Source organism: Netta rufina, assembly GCF_964035555.1.
Source record: "Netta rufina genome assembly, chromosome: Z".
NCBI lineage: Eukaryota > Metazoa > Chordata > Aves > Anseriformes > Anatidae > Netta > Netta rufina.
Window position 1 is genome coordinate 10,905,961 of NC_140126.1, and position 23,131 is coordinate 10,929,091.

At 40.1% G+C, this 23,131-nt stretch overlaps 2 protein-coding genes across 2 annotated transcripts in view; one reads left to right on the forward strand and one right to left on the reverse strand.

The window, feature by feature from the left end:
- Nucleotides 1-339: 339 nt before the first annotated feature.
- PTGER4 (prostaglandin E receptor 4) lies at nt 340-9,613 on the forward strand (the record flags this gene model as incomplete). Its single annotated transcript, XM_084304695.1, has 2 exons — nt 340-1,170; nt 9,020-9,613. The coding sequence occupies 2 exons, from the start codon at nt 340-342 to the stop codon at nt 9,611-9,613; spliced, it is 1,425 nt and encodes a 474-aa protein (XP_084160821.1).
- A 5,844-nt stretch (nt 9,614-15,457) lies between these two features.
- Nucleotides 15,458-23,131, reverse strand: part of TTC33 (tetratricopeptide repeat domain 33) — a 50,368-nt gene continuing 42,694 nt past the window's right edge. Inside the window, exon 4 of the mRNA XM_084304636.1 lies at nt 15,458-17,290. Within this exon, the coding sequence (XP_084160762.1) occupies nt 16,940-17,290 (351 nt within the window). The 3' untranslated portion in view covers nt 15,458-16,939. The remainder of the gene's footprint in view (nt 17,291-23,131) is intronic.

A 23,131-nucleotide genomic window follows, 5' to 3' on the forward strand; every position in this document is an offset into this window, starting at 1 on the left:
AGGGGATGAGCGGCGGGCACCACGCTCCGGCACCTTCCCGCGACGCCCCCGCCGCCACCTGGAGCCCCCGCCGCTGCCGCTGAGAGGGAGAGGGGCGGCGAAGGACGCGGGGACCCGCGGGGATCCGGTGCTGGGCTCGCCCCGCTGCCAGCCGGGGCTGCCCCCACTTCGTCTCCTCTCACGATTTTTTTTTTTCCTTCCTCTTTTTTTTTTTTTCGCCTAAACCACACCGGCTCTTTCCCTCCCCCCTCTTTTGCAACCTCCCCGCTTTTCCTCCCCGATTCCTCCTTTGCTTTTTTTTTTTTTTTCCTCCCCTTGCCTCCCCTCGGCTCCCCAGCCATGTCCTTCAGCCCCACCATCATGCCACCTGCCAACGGCTCCGCCAACGGGACCGCCGGCGGGGCCGAGGGCGGGAAGCCCCCCACCATCCCCACCGTCATGTTCATCTTCGGCGTGGTGGGCAACCTCATCGCCATCGTGGTGCTCTGCAAGTCCCGCAAGGAGCAGAAGGAGACCACCTTCTACACGCTGGTCTGCGGGCTGGCGGTCACCGACCTCCTGGGGACCTGCCTGGTGAGTCCGGTCACTATTGCCACTTACCTGCAGAACCGCTGGCCGGGAGGAGACGCGCTGTGCGAGTACAGCTCCTTCATCCTCCTCTTCTTCGGACTGTCCGGCCTCAGCATTATCTGTGCCATGTCAATAGAGAGGTACCTGGCCATCAACCATGCCTACTTCTACAACCATTACGTAGATAAGAAGCTGGCGGGGCTCACGCTCTTCGCCATCTACGCTTCCAACGTCTTGTTCTGCGCCCTCCCCAGCATGGGGCTCGGCAAATCGACCCGGCAGTACCCTGACACTTGGTGTTTCATAGACTGGCGAGCAAAGAAGGCCACTCATGCAGCATATTCCTACATGTATGCTGGCTTCAGCTCCTTCCTGATCATGGTTACAGTGATCTGCAACATCCTGGTCTGCGTGGCCCTAATTCGCATGCACCGCCAGTTCATGCGACGCACATCCCTGGGGACAGACACCACCTCCAGCCGCTTATCTGACTTTCGCAGACGCCGGAGCTTCCGTCGGATGGCCGGAGCAGAGATCCAGATGGTTATTCTGCTCATTGCCACTTCCCTGGTGGTGCTCATCTGCTCCATTCCTCTGGTGGTGAGTAACATTGTGCAACCCTTCTTCTTCTATCACCCACATTGCTGAGTCTTTTCTCCTCCTAGCCTGTGCCTGTAGGACAGAATCCCATTTAGCTGGTGCCGCAAACTCTAGGAGTAATTTTAGTGCAGTTAGCATGCATACATGGTGATAGAAGAGAGTAGTACTGGTTTATATTTACAAGAAAAGAAACACACTCATCCCAAGTCCTAGGCTCCTTTGATTGGCTGACATACAGTGCCAAAAATTCTTAACAAATTTTCCACCGTTTAACTGGAATCCACACAGCACAAGTCTTATTGAGAGCTAAAGGCACTTTAAAGTTCACTTCCAAAATTAATTTGTGATGAGTGAGGTTTGGGGTTGGCCCACACTGCTGGATGCTTATTGTGTTTTTAAAATAGGCACTCTGCTGATGAAGTGTACAGCAGTCCGTAGGATCTGGCAGGAGGAGAGAGTTGTCTTCGCATGGCACCAGCAAGGTGCAGAGCGCTTTGTGCCCAAAACCAGAACTGAGGTCCCATCCTGAAGGATACACTGGGGGTAGATCCCATGCATTTACAGCCCTCAAACAGCTCCCCAGTGTTGGAGGTCTAAATGCAGTGGAGCCGCTTGGTGTAATTTTCTGTTAAATGGGAGTTGGAGGATTCTGGCCCACATGGAGCTAGAGATCATACCAAAATGCCAGACAACATTACCACTAACCATTTGCTAATTTTCTGAAACAGCTGCTACAATTACTGTCATTGACTTGAACATGCAGGATCTACTTTCTTCTATTCCTCCACCTTATCTCAAAGGAAGACAAAAAAAAAAACACACCAGCTCGAGGCTCAGTTCTTGCTTCCCACCCACCATAGTAAAACTTGGCGAACTTCTCTCCCCTTCTGGCTCAGAAACATTAAACAAGCAGCTGGCTTGCCTTACTCGCCACCTTCCAAAACACATTTTAGGGAGCCAAGCACTGCTTCTTAGACAGAAAGTGTTTTTGGAAGATGGATTGTTTTCAGGGAGTTTATTGTAGGTAGGAACTATTCTGCAATCTCAGTGTCATGGAGGGGTTGTGATGTGCGTGAGAAGCAAGTGACCAGCTGGGGATGCGAAACAAACAGGCTACAGCTCAGTAAGGAAGTTAAGAAAAATACGTCTGAAAGCTCGGAGAGGTCAGTGAGTCCATCCCCCTGCTTCAAAGGAGGGTGTAACTGCAAGGGTCAGGCCAGTTTTGCCACATTACTAACATAAACAGGAGCCAGTGGAGTGTGGCTTTGCTGGAGCACCAGTGCTCAGGCTGTCACTGAAGGCTGTCTCCCGTCCCGCAGCGCTGTGTCACTTTGCGTGGTGCCACGGCATAACCGGGCACTTTCCCGTCCATTTATTGCTCGTCGCCTAAAGGAAATCAAAACGTGCCATTTGAGTTGTGCACAGTCTGCCTCTGAGCGGCACGCGTGTTAGATCGAGGAACCTCACGCAACCTGTTCTGCAGTCCAGCACCAGAAACCTCACGGGTAAGCCGACTTGCCACACTGGAAGGAATCAGGTTGTAGAGTGGCCAAACCCTGAGAGTACCCGTGGGTCCACAGTACTTAATGCAATTAATCTAATATTGTAACAGCTACTTCACAAAATAACAATATGCTGTCTTCAAAAGAGATGCTGGTAAATGCATAGAACAGGTTCTGGGAATTAAATGCAATGTCACAACACAGTGCAGGGTACCAGCTGATGGACTTCAGCGGTGTCAGGAAAAAGCCAAAACCTTATCCCAACTAGCTAGAGAACAGCTGACTGAGAAATGAAATTGTTCGTATACATTAGGAGCTAGGGAAGCTTTTATAAAATCTCAAAAAAAAAAAAAATCAAGAGGGAGAGATTGCCAGAAAGGAAACTAGATTGTTGACACTTAAAATTAATGAACTTGGGTGGGGCGAGAGATTTATTATTTAAACAGTAGCTGGTGAACACCTTAGCATGTGTGAAGGTGTGGGTGACAAAGTTCTGAAGCTCTCTCAGACCTTGATTTCACTTCTTACAAAGGCATGGTGTTGCCTCGAGAGTGCTCACATATGGTAGCTTTTCTCAGCTAAAGCCGCAGATTTCTTCTGTATGTAAAATGAGGTAGAAGATTGTCATTTCACTATTTCCGTACCTCACTCCGATGCATGACTAGGAAAAAAAAAAAAAGTTTTTTTTTAAAACACGTATAGATACATCATTACAGTGTCCAGCATGGTTAAACTGCTTCATTGTAAAGGCAGCTTTTATCAGTCATTTGCCTCCCCCTGTGGAAATAACCTGTACCCATTTATGTTTCTTTATACGGTGATGCACTGCTGCATATGTGTATTAAGCCCTCTATGTTACTTATGCACTGAGGTTAAGCATTCCAGGATAAGCTCAGAGAAGTGACACCTTTATGCTGTAAATCCTTAGAAAGAGCCACCAGCAGAGACAGGAAAATCATTCATATACACATACATTTTCATGACGCAGACGAGTTCTTCTGAATTAAGCTAGGGAGCCCTCACCACAGAGGAGACTGAAAGGTGCGTTTATAACAGGAGATCCTGGCGGGCACCAAGAACATACAAGTAGTAAGGTGGTGGTGGTGGTATGATTCAGATACACAAAGCAAGCTCAGAGGTTGCTTTGTGACTGAAATTTTCTGATGAGCTGATTTCCTACTGATGATTTCAGCTGAATAAACTATCACTGAAGTCAAAGCAACTTCAGAAAGAGAGACGTAAGCTTCTAACTTTTTAGAATTAACACTTTCACAAGACAATAAACGAGTACACAGAGGCAGTCCAGCAGACTGTATTTACTAGGGTTTAACAAAAATTTTCACGTCTTAAAATACTAAATAGACCTGAAATAATAAGAAAAGGCTTGGCTTGGTTTAAAAAGTGGTTAAAGAAAAGCAAGCTGAGTCACAGAGAACAGACATTTTTAATAATGAGTGATTTATTGATTTAGTGATTTATTCATAAAATCAATAAAATTTTACAATGACAGCTACTATAGCAAAATTATTGAGCATTGTACAAAACACTGAGTGAACTTTGCAGAGATAAAGGCTGATCAAATTTATCAAGGAAAAAAAAGTTGAACAAAAATCATTAGAGAAAAAAATCTTCTGATATAAGATTCTGATATAAGATGTGAATAAGATAAGAATCTTCTGATATGTGTTCTCAGTGTACAGAAAGTGGTGTGGAAAGCAGGAAGAAGAATCTTACAATAGTTTAAAAACGAAATAAGGAAAAAAATACACAAACTGCATGCTGCCTCCTTCCTGCACTCCACATTGGTTATTTCATCTTTTAAAAATCTGTGAGTTTTTAGAAAAGAGAATTAGATATATTTAAAAGTAGGGGATGAGTTTCATGGGGAGGGGAGGGGGGGGTGTCAAGAACGTATTAGAAATTGCTAGCCAGCCTTTTAAAAAAATAAAAACAACTCTTTCGAGTGTACATAAAGCACATAGTATTCAAACTCCAGTTCACTCCAGCAGTCTTTCAGACACTTGTAGATTTTTAAGTATGTGACTTTTTCTGATCCTAACCACTGACCATTGCTGAATTGCAGTGAAATTGAAAATAAAATGCTGTGTTTCAAGATGTACATGTATTTGATCATATAAAATAATCAAAGGTTTCTAACTTAGTGTTTAATTGATCTAAAAGATTGGATTTTCTTTTGTTTTGTTTTGGCTTGTCTCTGAAGTACAGGGGCTGTCCGCAGCCAAAAACAGTAAGGTGGCAGGCATGATTTTTGAGCAACGGAGTGATCTGCTACAGCAGACACCAAACCCTTGAAGGGCAAAGGGTATTGGCTTGCGGAGCTGAAAAACTTGTTTCCTGCTTTCTACTCTACAGATTTTAAACTTATCCTATCAGTATGTGGGGAGATTTTATGAGGACAGGTAGAAGCTATGAAGATAACTACTCCTTTAATTATTCTGGAACAATAAGTATGTTAGTTACTTTATCATACTGCATAGGAATAGAAGTCATGATTCACATTCATATTTAGTAAAAAATAAAAGCATCAAAACACGTAGGACTATGATGTACAACTACCTATCGCTTCACCATAAACTCAGTGCACCATGAAGCAACGTGCTTCTTAACACAACTGCAAACAAACCACAGATACTTTCAAAATATGTTGCCTGTATTCTGTGGCTGCAGATGTAACATTTAAACCTCATTCTATTGAGACTAGAATTGTTCCCATTCGCTTCTTTAATCAGGATTTTAAACTGCAGAAATTCAAGCACAGCTTAGCTAACACAGTAATGAATTCCACTTACATGGGACTTACTAAGAAGATGCAAGGCAATATCCTTCATTATGCTTCATCCTGTAACAGAAGACTTGTAGCCAAAACAGGATACATCTCTTACTGTTAGTGTAGACGATACATTAATAAATGCTCTTTCTTTACCAGGTTGTAAAGAAATCATACAGTGACATACCAACACAGATTAATTTGTACCATACTGTGATTAATATGTAATCCATGCAATAGATCTGAATTGATAAATGCATTTGACATTTTGGGGGGCTGCTAAGAAAAAAAGTGGCACCTTTCTGTGAAACTGAAACAGTTTTGTACAGTCCACAGTTTTCAATAAGTAGATCCTTTTTAGGAATCTCTCACCTACACGTCACATATCTGTCACAAGGAAATAAAGCATACAGAGATAACATAAAGCAAGCTGTGCAATTTGTGATTGTACTTTTCAACCACAGCGTCAGCACTTAAAGACATTTTTGTCTTTCCGTAAACTCTACCGGGCAGTCAGAGAAAGGTGAATGAGGTACTTGAGCTTCAGGTGGTGCTTATCAAAGGAACAATCCCACTATTAAGTCACTGATGTGTAACTATAGGTCTAACTTTAAAAAAAAAAAAAAAAAAAAGGTAAAATAAAAATCAGGTCTCCAAAGTTGGTCTGCATACTTCAGCTGTCTGCAAAGTGTGCCTTCTGGTTCTGCGATGTGGATGAATTTGTCAGTAAATACCTCTCCCTGTCACACCTCTGATATTCCTGGCAATGACTGCATGTAGTTAGCATGAGCTGCTAGCAGTCCTCCACTCCCACAACACTGTCCTTTGGATTCCTGCCTCTCAGGACAGGTACCCTTCCCGTGATCAATGGTTAGATACGTCGACCAGCATTTACACACCTTCAGGGTGCATTCCCTTGCATAAAGGAAAATCTCAGCACAGAAAAAGGAACAGTATCTGTAAAGAAATGTTATGGCGCAGGTCAAATCCTTAAGGGAAATTGGTTCTTCATGTATTTATGACCCCTTATTATCTTTTCTTTTTGTGGGGTGGGGTGGGGGGCAGAGGGAATCTCACACACGTGGCCAAGGCGATTCCAAGGACAGCGTTTAGCTGATGCCGTTGTCTCAAAAACTCATTTTTCAGCGTTTCACGTTATGGAAACCTGACGGCCGCTTTTCAGGTTCAGAGCCTGTGTCAGTAAGTGCAGCTCTACTTGCATAAGCTTATGCAAGTCCCGGCACTAATCCCCTTCTGCAGTGTTTATCACTGGCAGTGCATTGGCATTTGCTGTCCCTCCCTTGGCTGCAACTGCTGCCCGTGGGAATGGGAGCAGCCAGCACGAGCTGCGGGTACCCCGGCCGCCAAGCTGGGATGCTGCGACTGCGGGACATCTGTGCCACCTAGCGGTGCGCTCCTGCAAGCTGCACTCAGCGCAGGGCAGGGGAAGGCTTTCCTGGACACCACCTCCGAAAGCCCACGGCAGGAGATTTCAGCAATAATGTGCCTTTTTTAAAGAAAGAATCCTCAGTGAATGCCTGCTAAACTGTACTTACGGATCTGGGGCTCTGGAGGGACTGGTCTTCTCTCAGCCAGCAGTACACAGAGTTCTGTAGTGATGGATATCAGATAAGAGTGGCAGCAGTTCGGAGACAAGCAAAATAACAAAAAAAAAAAAAAAAAAAAAAAAAAACAAAGAAAAATAAAGAAAAACCAGACAAGATCTACATGCGTAGGAATATGCTTTAAAGCGCTTCAATTGCGTGTGTGGCTTAACAGAAAAATCAGCTCAGTAAATTAGCTGTCAAAAAAACATCTGCAATGTTAGAAATAATTAGGAAAGTAACAGAGAGTAAAACTCAGATCGTTATAGTTCTGTATCGATTCAAGATTTTCCCATATTTGGAATTCTGTGTGAAGGTTTTGTTACCCGTAAACCCATACAAAAGTACTGAGAAAGAAAATACAGATGATCACCAGTTTCACACTCACTGATTTGAGAGAGACCGTATGCATAGGACTTCCAAAGAAGCACCCTACATTATTTTAAACATACTTTGTTTGTAGCTTTGGAGCACATTCAAGCTCTGAATCCTGACAGGCAGAATACCATCACATTGCCCTGCTGCAGGAAAATTTCTCGGACAGATTTGTGAATTTTTTCACCAGGAATCACAAGCATAACTTCTATAAAAATGACTCAAAGAGGCTGTTCTAGTTTGGCTGTTGTTTAAATGCTTGTCTTCTTCCTTGCCTGTAACCTTCTTCTAGGTAGGCCTTGATTCATTTCAGGAGATAAGCCTGAGACTTTAAAACATCCCTACTTTTGCTACTAGATTTTTACTGTATCACATAAAAAGAGAAGTAATACATTTATTTAGACTTACCTTAAGAAATCCAAAGTAAACAGCATGTTCCATTATCCCGTCTTCTCAGTGGCTTTCTTAGGCCTTCCTAAAATGCAGGACACTGCGTAGGTCTTGCTAAAACAGAGCAGCTATTTGGGACTGATAAACAAACTCATATGACATCATGCTCTTTCGGGACACTGGAAAGATAACAACAACTCATGTCAAAGAACTGGCCTGTGCCTTAGAACAGCATTACTGAAGTGGCCCCAAATCCAGGGTAGGGACATAGGGACTGTTTGGTTGGTTTTTTTTAGATTCAAAGGAAAAACTCGAAGGAGGCATTTCTGTATAGAAGGCAGGATCCTGTCTTAAATTTTGTGCATGATAAACTGAAAGTGCTAATTCAAAAGGCAGATTCAGAATCTCCAATTCCTAACTACTTGATAAGCATTTTTACGCTTTTCTAAGTAGAACCCAATGATGGCTCATGTATGTGAGCAAAGCACTCCAGTCCAGTCCAGTCCAGTCCAGTGCTGGAATCATCTCATCATCTTGACCTATTAAAAATCTCCTAACTAGGGGACCTTTCTTTTTGTTCCTTTATTTTTTTGGCCAAAACATGCTGCAACAAACCAACAGCTGAAAGTATACAAACAGTTCCAGTAAGGACAGGTGCCAGAAAAAAGGTATTTCTAAACTAGGGGATCAACAGCTCTGGGCTCATTTCTGGAAGTTAACATACCTGGATTATAATATGGGTTTCAGCTTATTTCTAAACATGCAATTATTAGACCCCTACCGGAGGAACTGATTAGCCTCTTCAGTGAACTCAGATATCCCTTTGCAGATAGAGTAAGACTTGAGATATACTAAGGAAGCAGGATACAGGTCTAAATCTTTGTTCCTGGGTTATATCCATCAACAAAGAAGTTGCAAAAGCAGCAGCCCAAAACTGAAGGTTGAAGGATTAATTATGAGGGGAGCAGGGAGAAAGAGCCATTCTTTTCCTACCTGTAGCATGGAAGATCAATTTACAACAGCTTAATCTCTGATTTTCTTGCCATTTCCAAAAATAAATTACTTTGCCAGGTTCTTCTCATGTTCTAGCCTGCAGATGTAAATCAAGATCTCTGCTTCAATACGTAAACTTTGATTTCCTGATGTAATTGTAAAATTGCACCTTTTTCCTCCCCCGTCTCTCTGGGTAGGTCCGTGTCTTTGTGAACCAGCTCTATCAGCCCGAATTAGTGGAGGATGTGAGGCAAAACCCTGACCTGCAAGCCATCCGCATCGCCTCGGTGAACCCCATTTTGGACCCGTGGGTCTACATCCTCCTCCGCAAGACTGTGCTCAGCAAAGCCATCGAGAAGATCAAGTGTCTCTTCTGCCGCATTGGAGGGGCCCGGAGGCAGCACTCGGGGAGCAATTTCAACTGCGTGGATGGCCGCAGGACCTCTTCCGCCGTGTCAAGTCAGTCACCCTCCTTCATCTCCCGTGAGCTGCGGGAGATCAGCAGCACCTCACAAACACTGCTCTATCCCCCAGAGTTAAGTGAAAGCAGCGTCGGGGGGCGCGTGCTGCTTCCCGGCCCCAGCGCGAGCCTGGCTCAGTCTGACACTACATCCGTAAGGACACTGCGCAGCTCAGAGACCTCAGACTCTTCACACGGGCAGGACTCCGAGAGCGTCTTCCTGGTGAATGAGATCAGGTCTGGCGGTGGGGCCAGCTCCACATCCAAGGGCAGCCCCCTCCAGGTCACCTTCCCCACAGAGACATTGAATTTATCGGAGAAGTGTATATAGCAACGAAAGGCATCGACCCTGGTGATCCTTCCCGGTACGCTGGAAAAACTGGTGCAATAGATAGGTATTCTGCCTATTCAAGGGGAGAGGGGTTCAGCTATGCTCCAAAGGGCTATTTTTCTCTTGCCATGTGATGGGTACATTTCTCTTAGACTACTGAGGACTGTGTGGAACAGACATTGGCGCTGCCATCAGAAATTGTACAAGACAGGTCTAATGGGACTGGAAACACGAACATGTCTTGTTCTGGGACGCAGGAGAGCTACTGGGCCTCTTGAAATAGGAAGACCCATCACTTTCTTTCTTTCTCTTTCCCTTTACAAATCTGGTAGAACTGTGTTTTCCTGTGGCTGCTCAACTATCAAGAGTGTAAGCTTCTGGTACTAGAGCAGAATGTGAGGCAGCTACTAGGAACTGGACAGAGCTACTCTGACAGCTGCCTGCAGTAGGATTTTAAAGTGTCTCACTAAAGCATGAAAATGTGAATTTTTACTGTTGTATATGTATCAGGACTGAAAATATTTAAAAGTCTATTCTTCTCTATGAGAAGGGTTCTTACTAATACCAGGTATATAGAAATGATTGCCAGCCTTCTCTTCCCCCAGTATTGCCTGCTGATAAGACATTCTTGTTTTAGATTTGTTATCCGTGCTACATTCACGGCCGATATAATTCTTTAGCTGAGAATACATAAACACTTTGAGTGAAATGGAAACATATGTACCATTGAGAAAAAGAAAACACATCCTTTCAGTTAAGAATATTCTATCAGTGTATGTACATACTAAAAAGCCAGATTTTATTTATGTGCTGAGAATGTTTCCATGTATAAACACATTGCTCCTCTCTGAGTACTTCGGCCCACATTCTGCACGCACTTAGGCACACACTTAATGTTGCCCATCAGAGTAGCCCTTCCGCTGCCAGGGAGACTCCTTACATGTAAAGTTAAGGACATATAGAAGTGCTTTTAATATCAGGGCCTAAAACTTTCCACCCCTGGTTAATAGTCTTAATATTCACTTTAGTTAAAGCATCACTGATGTAATAAAGGTATTTTTTCATAACATTTATCATTTTACTTTAAATAGTAAATAGAATTTTATGACGCTGTAATCTGATATTCCACCAAATAAACATAAAAAAACATGGAAGCAGAACCTTCATTTAAAAGTGTAGGTTATATAGAACCATCTTCTGGTCTTGTACCTCTTGCAGATTATTTGTTCTTAGAGTTCTGATGACAAAGACATCACCCAAAACAGCTGTTAACCAGTGACAAAAGGACTTCTGGTGTTTTGTTTTGTAAGGGGTAGGTCTTGTTCCAGAAAGACCATTTACTAAAATAATTCTGTACAGATATTTGGAGGATGTTTTGTTAAATACTAAGCATGTTATGCTGCTTAAAGTGTTCTCATGTGAAATGCTTTATTGTAATGAAAATCTTGAGCCTTATGTTGATGGTATGTTTAAGCAGTTGTACTGACCAAAATCACTTTGGGGATAACAATTAAATGAAAATGTTCTGCTTGAGCTCAAAAGTTTATGAGAGTCTGCCATTCAGTGCCAACTCCTCACTTTAAAAAGCCACCCATTTGGAACACTTTGTGCTTAGCTACTCTCAAAACATACTTGGGTCTGGAAGTTTCCAAAACACCACAGAACAACCGCCATTAGCAAGAGGAAGCCTCCTTTGAAAATGTCCCTGAGAGCATTGACACAGAGCCATGAAAATTTTTCACACAACAAAAAAAAAAATCAAAACCCCCACACAGTTAAACCTCAGGCCTGCTTCATTGTGTTCCTTTAACATGTGAGCACTTGTGCTTATTTACCTTCACGCATGTAGGAAGTGAAGTTAAATCTGTGCACAAGTATTTGCAGCAGAAGCCAATATTGCACTGATTAAGTTGGAGAACAGTATTACTCACGCTCCTACTGGAGCTACAGATAAAGATCTGCCTGGATTCTTTGCAATTAAATCACTTAACCATGGTCTGTTGCTTACTAGTGACCAACAAACAGAACACACTATTGCTGCCTTAGATAGGAAGCAGTACCTGGCAGAGCAGGAAGGTGGGACTGCCACCTGCAACCATGCAACCTACAAAAATACTGAACCACACCTTCACAGCTGGAACAAAACAGCAGAACAAGTTATTGGTACTGGATGCAATGACAGAAGGAAATATCTCCAGTGTATAAGAGTCCAGTATTTATATAAGGCCTATGCATTACTGATGGAAAATGCGTGTGTTCTGGAAGACTTTTAAGCAGGAAGAGACCATTGTAAGCAGCTCACCTTCCCTTAGCAAACACAAATAAGCCTGAAGTCTTCCTCTTGCCCTCAGTACTGAACTCAAGAAATCACGATCAACCTACAGATTAAAAAGTCTCATAAGCAATACTGGAATTGTCTATGAGAACTCAGTGGCAGTGCATGAAGACAAAATAGGAGCCCATCTATCACTTAGCTGCAAGCAAGGATGTTCAGAAGCAGCCTGGCTAAAAGAACCAGGCAAGTGTGCCTGTGTTTAGGGTGACAGACCACCAGTGTCTCTCTCCTCATGCCTGAGAGTCCTGATCAGCTTTGGAACCCTGCTTCGTACACAGTAGCTTCCTTCCACTCCTCACCTACAATTATCCACATACTCTGTGATACAGTCTGTCTTCACATACATAGCCACTTTCATGTCCTCTGTGTGTTCACAGGAAATGCATTAATTCCCAGTTCAAAAACAAACCCAAATTTTTGTATCTCCCTGACTCCATCCTGTTGGTCCTATCACCAGCAGTCTCACACCCTCACTTCCAGCAGCCTGCCTCTGCCCACACACCCCCAGCCACAACTTCACAGAACCCTTTCCATCCATCCACGAGTTCTGCTAGACCTCCCACACCTGTACCACTCCCCAAACCCTGATCCCAAACTCAGTTTAAGCCCCTGTCCTGTGGCATGGTGTGGAGAATCTACCCACCACAGGTAGAGGAAACTCAGTATTTGTAGGAGACGAGTTTCTATGAAAATTAGTTTCAATCTCTGACAATAATATGTTAGCATTACAACTGGCCTTTTCTTCTGCAGTTTTCGAGCCACTCTCCCCCAAGCCTGTAGCTGTGCTTCTACATGTACATCTCTGCTGCCTACAACACGTTACCTAACCCAAATCCATGCTACAGGTGCAATGCCAAAACACTAATAATAATCCAACATAATCCACTATCTCCAAATGGTACCACCCATCATCCTAACCAAGAAGTCTCCTACAAAACTTTTTACTCCGTATTCTGCTGCAAAACAACAGCACATCTGTGTTACTTATGGCAGATTTACTTACTTTTCAAGCTACTAAGCACCAACAGACCATTCCACTGCTAGGTCCCGTTCTAGACCTGTCAGCTTGATGAGATCTGGAATCCAAGTCTAAACCCCCTTCTTTCTGAACCCAAATACTCGATTCATTCCCTACCTCCAATCTTTCCCCTTGATCATTTACCCTCTACGATTTGTAGAGTTCCTAGAGTTGCTGCTCTTAGAAAGCCATCCCTCAAAACCAGGACAGCACATCTGTCAGGATCCAGCAGTAATCCGTGCTCATAAGCTTACTTGGCTTCTAAACTTGTCCTCTGTGGAAATACCACAGGGCAAGGACTCCAATCCACTTGAGAACATGATTATTAACATGACACCAACCTACAATAAAATGCTTCATCTGCAATCTGACAATAAGCCAAGACCACATGCTTCTGCTTTCCTGAACCCCAGTCCTAACGTACCTTACTACAATTTCACAGCTGTTGTAAGACCTAGAAATAAGCTAAGAGAGCACCAACCTTCAACACAAGCTTTTACCTTCTTCCCCTTGGTTTTAGGATCTGGGGAGCACTGACCTCACGTAGCCAGATAAGTTTTCAATGCTACCTTTTTCTCATCTTGATTCCAAACATCAACAGTTACTCTGAGAAATCTTAGAAACTAGAAGACTAGAGGAAAAAAAATTGTTTTGCCTTCCATAACTATTTTTAAAATCCGGTCTCATATTATTAAATCCGAGTCACAGTTATCTGATCCATACTTTATCTTCCAGTATTGTCAGAAAGCATTTGTTCTCTCTCACTATAATCTATGTTTAATTTTTCAAAGATGTTTATCTCAGTCTGTACAGGTTGTATTCATCTACTCTATTTCAGCATTTGAAGTTAACTGCCAGTCAACTTAGGCTTCCTTTGTAGTCAATGGAAATAATTAAGCACCTTGGGAGGCTGATTCATCTAATTCAAAGATACTTATCTAGCAAGAGGCATATGAATGGCTCTCTAAGGCTGTGTATTTCTTTCCACTGGATATAAAAAGATTCAAACAGAAAAAATAAATGTTTAGCAGTGTTTAATAAATTAAGCAAGAATGAATCCCAGCTAAACTATCGTTGCCATTGAGATTTCCTCTTTAACTACATCATAACAATTCAGCATTTTCATATTCAATTCACCAAGACAGAGGAGCTAGTGCAGCCACATCGCTGCTACTGATGATGATGAACAATAAATAAATAAACCCCTGCTGGCAAAGTGGCAGTGTACTTCACAAACACTCCATTTTTAATAACAAAGGCTTTATCCTTTTGATCCCTCTCATTTGGATACTCCTGAGAGATTCAAAACAGCTGACAGCTACCCTTTATTAACAATTTTTCTTGAGACAGTTGTGTTTTGTTTTCCGCTACAACTAATTAACACGTTCTGCAGAGACAGAAGAAGCCAGCTAATTAAATGAGTAACATCCTAAAGTGGCCAGTGTTAAACCTTATTCTTGTTACAACCAAAAGAATAAACAGGCATCACTAAACAGCAGAGAAGTCAGTATTTTATTCAAACAGATCCAGAAAATCCCATACATGCAAAACATGTCATGCTGTACAAAAAAACAAACAAACAAACAAAAACCAGATGTTGCAATCACCAATTGTCAAACTTCATTCCAATTTGAGAATAGGTCACAGGAACTTTTCTGCTCCCTGTTTCAAGATGTCACGGTCATGACAATATCTAGAAGTCGTAACCTAATATCATCAGAAAGGAAGTCACATTTACTGCTGGAGATGGCAACAACAACCCTTCAAGCCCAGCACAACTGTTGAGCCTGATGGTACAGATGCACACCCCTCTATTTAACTTTGCTCAACAGTGCTGAAGTCAATAGCAATTTTGCAAAGCATTTCAGTGGAATCAGATACAGTGATAAAACTGACCTCTGAAAGGAAGGAGGCAGTCCTTCCCATGTGAGTAAATACACAACACTGACACAAGCACAAAAGGCAAAGAAAGAAAAGATGTGTTTGATTATAGCAGAGCTCCTTCAAAACAGGAAACAGAAAACACCTTACAGCTTATTGTACATTTCCTTTCTAGACAGAGAATGTCTCTTCTTTGAAGAACTCTGTCAAAATCCTTCTCACGCTAACTATTCCTATGTCTGAACAGGTTGTATTATTTGTTAGGAAAAAACACGATGAAGAAGTTCTTCAACAAACATGACTTTAAACTTGAATGAAACCATATCTAATCAAATGCCTATTCAACAAGCACTTATGAATCTATTTCAGAACTGAATGAACAAATAAAAATACATGTTGGTGATGTATTACACTTTTTATAAAATTAATAGTAATTGTTTTGGATAATTAGATGTTAAAAAGTGAAGATTATATGTGTCCGTGCTTGCACACTGATCTAAAATTCAATGTTTGCAAAAGTCAACGCTTAGTCATGTAAGAAGAACATGGCAATTAAGTCTTTGAAAAGGACAATTAATTTCTGCAACAACTGTAAATGCCCTCTTAAGAATTTACAATATTCAACTGTACTATGCTCTGAGAGAAGTGATTTTTCTACAATACACCTTCTATTTCAAAAAACACTATGCTTCTTGAGAAAAAAGGATGTTATTGCCTTTAAAAACGTGTTACTTTGAAAATAGAAATCAAGTATTAAAAATGCAAAGATTTCAAAAGGTTCACCAGGCTACAAACCTCTTATTTGAAATGTGTGGTTTTTTTTTCATGCAAAATATTATAAAAATTAAGTGGAAATGATATGTTCCCAATCCTGAATTTTCTAAGAGTTCCTCAGTAGACTGTTTTTTTTTCCAGTCCAGTTAGAAACCTATCGTCTCTGTCATGTCTCCCCTGAGAATGAAAAGAGAGTAGTCTTAACACAGAGCACATAAGAGAAACAGGTTGATTTTGTTTCTTTTAGCTGTCCATGTGAGGAACCAACACCCATCTTCCCCTAAAGAGAGATGAAGACCACGCAAACAAGTCTTTTAAGTCTCTCACAGTATGAAAACCCATAACCACCACAGCATCTAAAATCCAGAAAGAATACAAAAAGGGAGACTTAGACAATGCTGTCCTGAACAACTGGTTCACTGAAAATACACTTTAAATTCACAAGAATTATGAAAAGCAAATTGATTCCCTTATCAGATTAGCCTTACTAGGAAAAAAAAAGCTAAATGTAATACACTAGCCTTCAGACGTAACAATGTCCAACTCCCACTATTTTACTTTCAGTGGTGTTTGTAGTATAGCACTTAAGATAAGGAAAGGCCAGCTTCAGTCTCCACTGAATGTTCTTTCTTCTGGTGAAACATTTAATAACAACTAAGCATTCAGGTGCTTGTTTGGTATAGCATGGCCTTTCATCTAATCAGAAAGTATTTATATATATAAAGTATTTAACCATTCACCTGTGAAGGCAACATGAAAGTTTCTACTGATTGCGCTGACTACAGAACAGATCCCAGGGCTATCACACACCAACACTCACAAAATGAAAATCTCTCACTGCTTCACAGAAAACTTCATCATAGAAAAATTAATCTTGATGAAAATAAAGACTCCTGATAACAGAACAGCTCACACTAGCTCTAGGATAAATAATGCCAATGATTAAGGATTGAAATATGTTTTGCTTAAAATCTCTTTTCCTTTGCATTTTACATAAAAGCTCATTAATTTCTCAGAAAACATAGACATTAACCTGTAAATCCATGAAATACAGTAAGATGAATGTAGTTGCTAGAATGTAGTTAAGCATTTTAACATTGCATTTGTTCATGAGATTTTCAAAATCAGGTCTTGGCTTTTTTCCCCAAAAATATGGATTGAAGTACAACTCAGGTTATTGTTTTTTCACTTTACAAAAGAAAAATAATTTCAATCCTTTTATTTTGCAGCCTCCCCGGCTGCTTAAAAACCAAAAGACACCTAATGCAATAAATAACACTAGTTCTTGAAACAGTACTGACAAGACGTAAGGGTGGCCCTATCGGGCTCTGATAAAAAGGGTTTCATCAGGAGTTGTAGTGCAATTCTCCTTCTCAGTAACAGTTTCTACTGTGCCTGAAGCAGACACAATCACTACAGTTTTAGCTGCTGAAAGAGCTTTCTCCTTCTCTGCAATGGCAGCACATACCGCCACAATTTCATCACTTTCAAAGTCATAGTCTGGGATTGATGCTTGTGCCATCTCTCTTCCTTTGGCCAGTGCTTGCACTGCCTCAGTCTTTGTTGCCTTCTGCTGTTCATATAGTTTTCTTGCCCACGAAAGGTCCTCCTTCCATACTTCGGGGTTCATGGGAAAGATGTGTAAGGATACCTGAAAACTCCGAATTGCCTACAAACAGAAGAGAGAAAAAAACACAGATTGGCAACTTTAATGCCTACACATTTCACCACAGAAACTGACAGGAAAAAAAAAAAAAAAAAAAAAAAAAAAAAAAAAAGAGCACATTGTTCAAGCAAAGACAAAGATAATTTCACTCCAATCTGTCTTTAGTGGAACATCCTCCCTGAACTCAAAGTTCAGTAATAGCATTACCCCCAGATAACTCTGCATGCAACTGTCTGAAAGCACCAAGAATGCAGGAACAGATCAGGTACCTGGCAACAAAGGCACAACAAATAAGAGTTCACATGTCAAAAATAATACTGCAATTAAAAGGGTAAATGCCAAATCATTTTTGTTTTGATGGCTTTCTATCCCACTTTTCTCCTGGCATCAGATATATGGGAAGGCAAGTGTAAAGAGATGTGGTTTAAACAAATACAGAAAAGGAATGACTGGGATTTGAAGCATCGCTAACATTGCTCCTTTTAAATAAGCACGTCGTCATTTCACATGCAGACCTACTACTACAGTAATCCTACCCTCACGATAAGGAGTCTCTGTACCAGGTCAACTAAGCAAATTGGTTGCAAACACACTTGCTGAATCAGGCAAAAGTACACAAATGAACTTCCAATTTGGAGAGCTGCTCTAAGAAAGAAATCCTCTAATCTTATAAACCATGTAATATTAATAAAATTAATTAAGCATAGTTGACATTTTTTCTCTTTTCTTTAAGCTCAATTGCGAGAAATTTGGCAAATACAAATACCCAACAGAGACATATAAAAAATCTGTCTAATCCAGTAGAAGTGATAATCAGCAATAAGAAGAAATTGCTACAACATTGGAAAAATGCCAGAACAAAAATTAAAACTGTATTGGATTTATAATTATATTAACAATGGAAAGGTCAAGACTAACTTTATCTACTATGATTTACAGGTATGTACACACAGGAACATAACTAGTTCACATTTACTATTTTATGGTCAGTTATGATAGTAGCCACCTGAATGATGAAAGTCTTGCATGACAATGCACAGAAGCCTTCCCACAGGGTAGCAGATCAGTGATAATACTGCCGAATAGTATTTGGGAAAAGTTCCAGCAGTTCACATATAAAGACTTTAAAGACATGAACTATCATCAAATGATGTATTCTTTCATAATTTATAAATACTCAAAGGATGCAAATAAATTTGAAAAATCACTGCTTTTCATCTCCATTAACAGAAACTGCCAATTCATCCTTCTTCTGGCACAAAGTAATATACAACTCTGTATGACGTAAACTCAGAAGCAACAGACGAGAGATACAAAGCAGATTTTAAGTAATGTTGATTATGCTATCAGCATTATTGCTGTTATAATAGGCAGCCTTTCAGTTCCAGGAAAAAGGAATACTTTACTATTGGTCCACAGCCAGATCTGAAGTGTAGGAGCACGCTGGACTTTAAACAGGGGGAGTACAGTTTATTCTTGCAGAACAGTGTCACTTTGTTCAACTTTGCTTCCTTTAATTTCCAGGGATAGATGAGCTACATGTAAACACTAGATGCTCTTTTCTTTTTTTTTTTTTCTTTTTTTTTTTTTTTAAATTTCTGTTAAACACAAAATATAAACAAACACCATCTGCCTTTAAACCTTCCATGAAAGAAGCCCTTTAATTAAAACCTTTCTATATAGTTATGTTCATGCACATTAAGCAACATTAAACACAGTAATCAAATACAGATCAATGTACAGCTACATTTAATAGGCTGAGAAGCTGCCTTAATAATTGTATGATACAACACAAAACAATCCTTTTAGTAAATCTATTAGAAAAAAAAATTTGCATATGACATTGCTATAAGTAATATAGATTTGAAGTGGTGCAAAAGATCAGAGAGATTACTTTTAAAGCTACAACACAATACTGAAAAATGCTAAATTGTTATTTACGCAAAATCTCATGTTGCCATTGTAATTGCTTCTACAGTCATCAATTTCTATTAAGATAAAAGAACTGAAAATAACAGGAAGACAAAAATCCATAAGTATACCCCAAACTGCCACAGGTGGCAGTTAATCTATCCATCCATCTAGAATATGCCAGATAAAATGTACAAAAGTGATTTATATTCCTATTTCTCATCTTGTTTATAACTTTAATCATGACAAACAGCTGCTGAAAGCAAACTGGGATGTATCTTACTTTAATCTTGTACTGAAGTCATTCACTCATTCACTTGGGTCAATTCAGGAAGTGCTACTTTCAAATCTCCTGCCGATGGAGATGTAAATCTCTTACTCAAATTATGGCCTTATGGGAAAATGTGATGGTGCTACATAAACTTGATTTTTTTGGTTTCAATTTAATGGGCAGCTGTGGTCTCAGAGACCTTGCATCTAAGGATGCTGTGATTTTAACTCAGTAGAGGTTCATGCATTTGTTTTGGTTCTTTGAAGAAGAGTGCTATAAAATCTACTGCATGACGTTCTAGCTTGCTGAGTTAAGAATCTGAAGAATTCGTATTTTTTAAATATTTGCCGTTTTGTCATACTATTGGGTTTTCTACTGCAAACAATCATCCTGTTATTCATCTCATGAGCAGAATCTCTCTTGCTGGTATGCAGAGTCTTTAAATGTAAAATGCAGTTTTGATCTGACTACAGTTATTAGTAACATGCTTTTATATCACATGGACCTAGTAATTGCTGCTACACAGTGACCGTTCCCCTTTAAAAAAAGTAAGAAAGCATAATCTCAAAAGATTATGCAGTTCACACATGTCCCCAGGGCTTAGACTAGGTTTTTATGTTGCATCTGACAGGAGTCTAGCTGACCTATTTTAAAAGTTGTCCAACAGTGGAGATGAATATACATCTGTAAGTAATCTTTTTCCATTTTTGATGATCCTTACAGAAGGATTTTTTTCCAACATATTTTATTGCAATTTAAGCCTGTTATTTCTTGTACTATTCACAGTTAACGTAACTCATTTTTGCAGAAACCTTTAGTATATTTGAAGACACTGTCCAAATTCCTCTTTATATTTCTCTTCTTTAAACCCAAAGGAGTCAAATTCTTCCAGATAATTTCACTCTAGTTTAATTATTTTTTATGACATAATCTGTATAGCAAATGCTTTTATTTTAATTTAAAATAGGCTAAAATGTCCTGTACAAGATTTCTGTTCTGATTTTTTCTTCTTTCCAATAGACATTTTTTCACTGAAAATTTCTTTCCAACAAAAATAATTCTTCTGTATTCAAGAATGAGATGAACACCTTAGGTTTTGCCGTTCTTAAGTTTATAAATCCACTTTATTCAGAAGGTACAGTGTTTTCATGTGGAGAAATGACATGAAATACAGTAGGAAATTTTCCAGATGTGGAAGATTTTTGCATTAAACACACTGGAAATTGGCCACGCTATACACCTGTAAAAGTCGTTCTCATTTGCCAGACGTCTGAGGCAACAGCACTTTAGTTCTCCCACGCTGAACTTCTCCACTGCAGAGTATTCATACGGAGTGGATTAGGATGCATCATCCCCAGGGGTGACTCAGCATACATCCACCCTGGGCCACAGCATCTGAGGGCTGACACAAAAGGCCACAGGACGTGAGCCTGACATGCGTGACCCTGGAGCCACAAGAATACAGCAAGTACACAGTGGCCTCTGGCAACTAGTAGAAAATTTTTCCTCAGTTTCTTCGGCCCTGAGCCCATGTCTCTATACAGACTTGAGTTACAGAAAGTTTGTCAGTCACAGTGTCCACTTCAAGCTTCTCTTCAGTGTGCATGTTCACTCTGCATCTGACAGTGGCTCAGGCATGTCTGTCCTCTTCTACTTTCTTTGGCTGTCACCAATCACCTCCTTATTTTCCATGTGCCTTTGCACAGTTTCCAGAAGGATCTGCTCCTGGGCACAGAGGAAAAACTGACTGGCCTGTAGTTCCCTAGGTTTTCCTTTTTTCCTTTAAAAGTGGGGGTTACGTTTCCCCTCTTCCAGCTAGTGGGAACTTTACTGGACTGCCACGACTTCTCCAGTATGACAGGTAGTGGCTTAGCATCTATATTTACCAGTTAGTTCAGGACCGTGGATGCATCTCATCAGGTCCCATGGACATCTGAACATCTTTAGGTTCCTTCACTGGTCTCAGACATGATCTCATGGCCATCTCTTCATTCTCACGGTCCCTGCCTTTGCTTTCTCGAGCTTGGGCTAAAAGGCTGGAGCTCTCGCTTGTGAAGGCTGAGGCAAAAAAATCATTGAGTACCTCAGCGTTCTCCATACACTGGGGAAACTCATTTCTTCCTGGCCTTCTTTCTTCACAATCCTTATCACCTCTCTGCCTCTCTGCCTTATTATCCCTCAGTGAGTATCCTCAGAAGACACTGCAGCAAGCTCTGTACAAGTAATTGTTTTAGGCTGGCTCTGCCTTAGAGATCTGTACAGTATGCTCTACTGCATACATAAGCATAATCCAGGTTGATCAAGAGAATAAAATACTATCTCATCAATAGAACTCAGAATATTTGACTTCTCTATTACCAAATTATATGGATAAAATTGTTACGTGAACATGTTCTAAAGAATGCCTATAAATCTGCTAGAATAAATCTGTTGAAAGAACACTTAAGCTTATGGAAATTTCCTTGCTCTTCTGCTTTACTTCCTGAAAATAAAAATAATCTCTGAGTAGATGACATTTTCATGCATTAAAATTATACATATATTTGATGGTATACTAAAATATATTTATGACTTCCAACAGTGTAAAAAAATAAATAAATAAAAATAAAAAATAAAAATAAATAAAAAATAAATAAAAATAAATAAATACACTATAGGAGCTGGGGACTACATAACAGGTATAGGACCTGTTGGGAACCTTCCATTACTAAGCGGTATCTATTCCTGACTAGGACCGTTCAAAGCTGCTGAAAAGAATTTAACTCTTTTTATTTGACTAAGCATTTTATTTTCTCTCAAATTTTACTTTAATACCTCCCAGATACTATGTGCTAGAATGTGTAAGTGCCTGGCATGTAGTTTAGGATGGAGTCAGCAAGACAAAAACAAGCCCTGTGATTTTTTATTTTAAATCAATGTCTTTTATCAAGTCTTGATAAGGAAGGCAGTACCAGGCCAACTCCTGTTCTCACCCCTGTCATCAGAGTGGTTTCAAAGAGTGTTTATCAATACAGTGATAGGCACTTTATAAATATATATATATATAAATAAATAACAGAGCTTTTGTTTCACACTTCAAATGGAGTTACAAGAATTTCTAAGCCAAAATTATAAACCAAATAACTATTTTTAAAATTTAATTGGATCTTTTTATTTTCATTTATGCACATAAGAATAGCAAGTGCTGACTATATTAGTATAATAAAGTTAAATATTCCATCAATGTGCATAAATAGTTGACTACAAAAATCATCCACACATTATGTTGGGCTTAGAAGGAAGATCATCAGAGCAGTGCAATTAAATATTTTAATCCCATGTAAGTCTATAAAAATAAAATATGAGTTGTTTATTCCCTCAGTGTGGCAGGAACACAATCTGAAGTACAGGCTTTTTTTGCATTTCAGTGGAAGACCAACCATCAGTTATGAAGGCTACACATAAATGCCATCATGTTCTGTTAATGTTTCTTTTGATTCCCAAACAGATTCCAATAAAAATATAATAATTCCTCTTTGAATAACTGCTATCACTACACATAAAGACCTCAACACTATTTATTTCAGGAAAAATTAAAGGAAAAGTCTGATTTGAAGATTCATATTGTCAAGAGCTGATTTCTTTTACAGAATTCAGTCTCACTCTTACACAACCACCTACTT